The following is a 1,545-nucleotide window of genomic DNA, read 5'->3' on the forward strand; positions in this document are numbered from 1 at the left end:
AATTCCTGGTGGCCCTTTGAATTTTGGACTTTTTTGTTTGTTTTCTTAAATATCTTAATGCTGTCCCAACTTCATTTACTGAATACTGGAAGTGCTTGTACCTGCAGACTTCTGCAGTAATGCCCTGTGCCTTCAGTGCCCCTGTTGTGCCCATAAATAAGCTACAGAAAGAGGACTACAGAATCAGAAGAGCAGCTGTAGGTTTTTATCTGCAATCCTCTTAAATCACAGGGTCTGGACAAATCCGGACAAAACTGTGATATTCCCATAGATTCAAATTGTGGGGCTCTTAGCTCTTATTTCATGTCCAGTTGCTGCAGTGAGAGTGGGAGCACCTCCAGGTCAGACTGCTGCCCCTCTACGTGGGTGCCACCATGTGAAACCCCATCAGAGGGTTTCCTGCAGGCAGATGGGATTACCAGGTTTCTCCTTGTCTCAAACAAGCACCCAGACAAACCTGGGGTCAGCCCTGGGTGCTGGTTACAGGTAGGGCTGCTCAGAGGCTGTGCTGCTGCACAGACGGAGGATGACTGTGGCCTTGTTCTGGTGATTTCAAGCTCTCTCACAGCTCACGTGAGCCCAATTCGTCCACCCACGTCCAAGTAACAACCTGGCCAGTCCTTGGGGCACGTGGGTGCTGTGCCCAGCCTGCAGCGACCTGCTGCACATCTTCAGTCCCCCCATGGCAAAGAGTGCTGCAGGGCACCAGGTGGGACCATGCGGGGTTGGCGAGGGACTTGCTGAGCCTACCTTTCTCTTTCTTGGGAGCCATGTCCTTGCCGAGCAGAGGCATCTGTGGGACCTCCTTCATGTACTGAGGCAGATGGGGGTACTCCTTCCCGTACTGCATGTGAGGCACCTCCTTGCCCATGTGCTGCATTGAGATGCCTTCTTTGCCCAGCGGCATGTGAGGTATTTGTTGTCCGAGGGGTTGGTACTGGGGCACCTGGGGTGGCAGCTGCTTGATCCCATAGTAGACGCCACCTTGAGCGGACCTCACAAGCGCTAGGTAAATGGTGACAGCCACGGCCAGCAGCTGCACAGGGAGGAGCAGCACAGCCATCACCTGCGAAAAACACAACAAAACCCACAGCTGCCACAGAATGTTCTTTTTTTAGTATTGTGTGTTTCCCATTCGGGCTGATCGGCTCTCGTTTTCTGGAGAAACTGGACCTGAGCCTCTGCAGGCTGGCTTTGGTTTGTGTGTGGGCCTGGAGGACACCCTGCAGCCGGCCTGTATGTGGTTTATTGGAGGCTCTTACTCAAATAGTACTGTTTAAGCAAATGGCCTTACATGCATTTAGTTTTCAACCCTGGGTGGTGCCCTCTGCTGTTTCTGCATACGGGGACCTGCTTCCCCCCATCCCCAAGCTGCAATTTGCCACTTTCTCCCTTGTGTCAGTGCTGTGACACAAGGTCTGTGGAGCTCTGCTGCAAACTCCAGCCTCCAGGAGCAGGCAGGGGCACGTGGGGATTTCTGCCGAAGGAAGCTAAATTATCGATGCCCCTTCTGCTGTGCTTTCCGTAGCAATGAAAATGCAGTTT

The 1,545-nt window shown here is 52.9% G+C and overlaps 1 protein-coding gene across 1 annotated transcript in view; it reads right to left on the reverse strand.

Annotated features, from left to right (window-relative positions):
- LOC104499163 (collagen alpha-1(VIII) chain-like) overlaps positions 1–1,066 on the reverse strand; it is a gene marked incomplete at both ends in the record, with an annotated part of 2,520 nt that extends 1,454 nt beyond the window's left edge. Inside the window, one exon of the mRNA XM_010142632.1 lies at positions 751–1,066. Within this exon, the coding sequence (XP_010140934.1) occupies positions 751–1,066 (316 nt within the window). The remainder of the gene's footprint in view (positions 1–750) is intronic.
- Between the last annotated feature and the right edge of the window lie 479 nt (positions 1,067–1,545).

This window comes from Buceros rhinoceros, unplaced genomic scaffold, assembly GCF_000710305.1.
Source record: "Buceros rhinoceros silvestris isolate BGI_N320 unplaced genomic scaffold, ASM71030v1 scaffold46328, whole genome shotgun sequence".
In the NCBI taxonomy this organism is placed as follows: Eukaryota; Metazoa; Chordata; class Aves; order Bucerotiformes; family Bucerotidae; genus Buceros; species Buceros rhinoceros.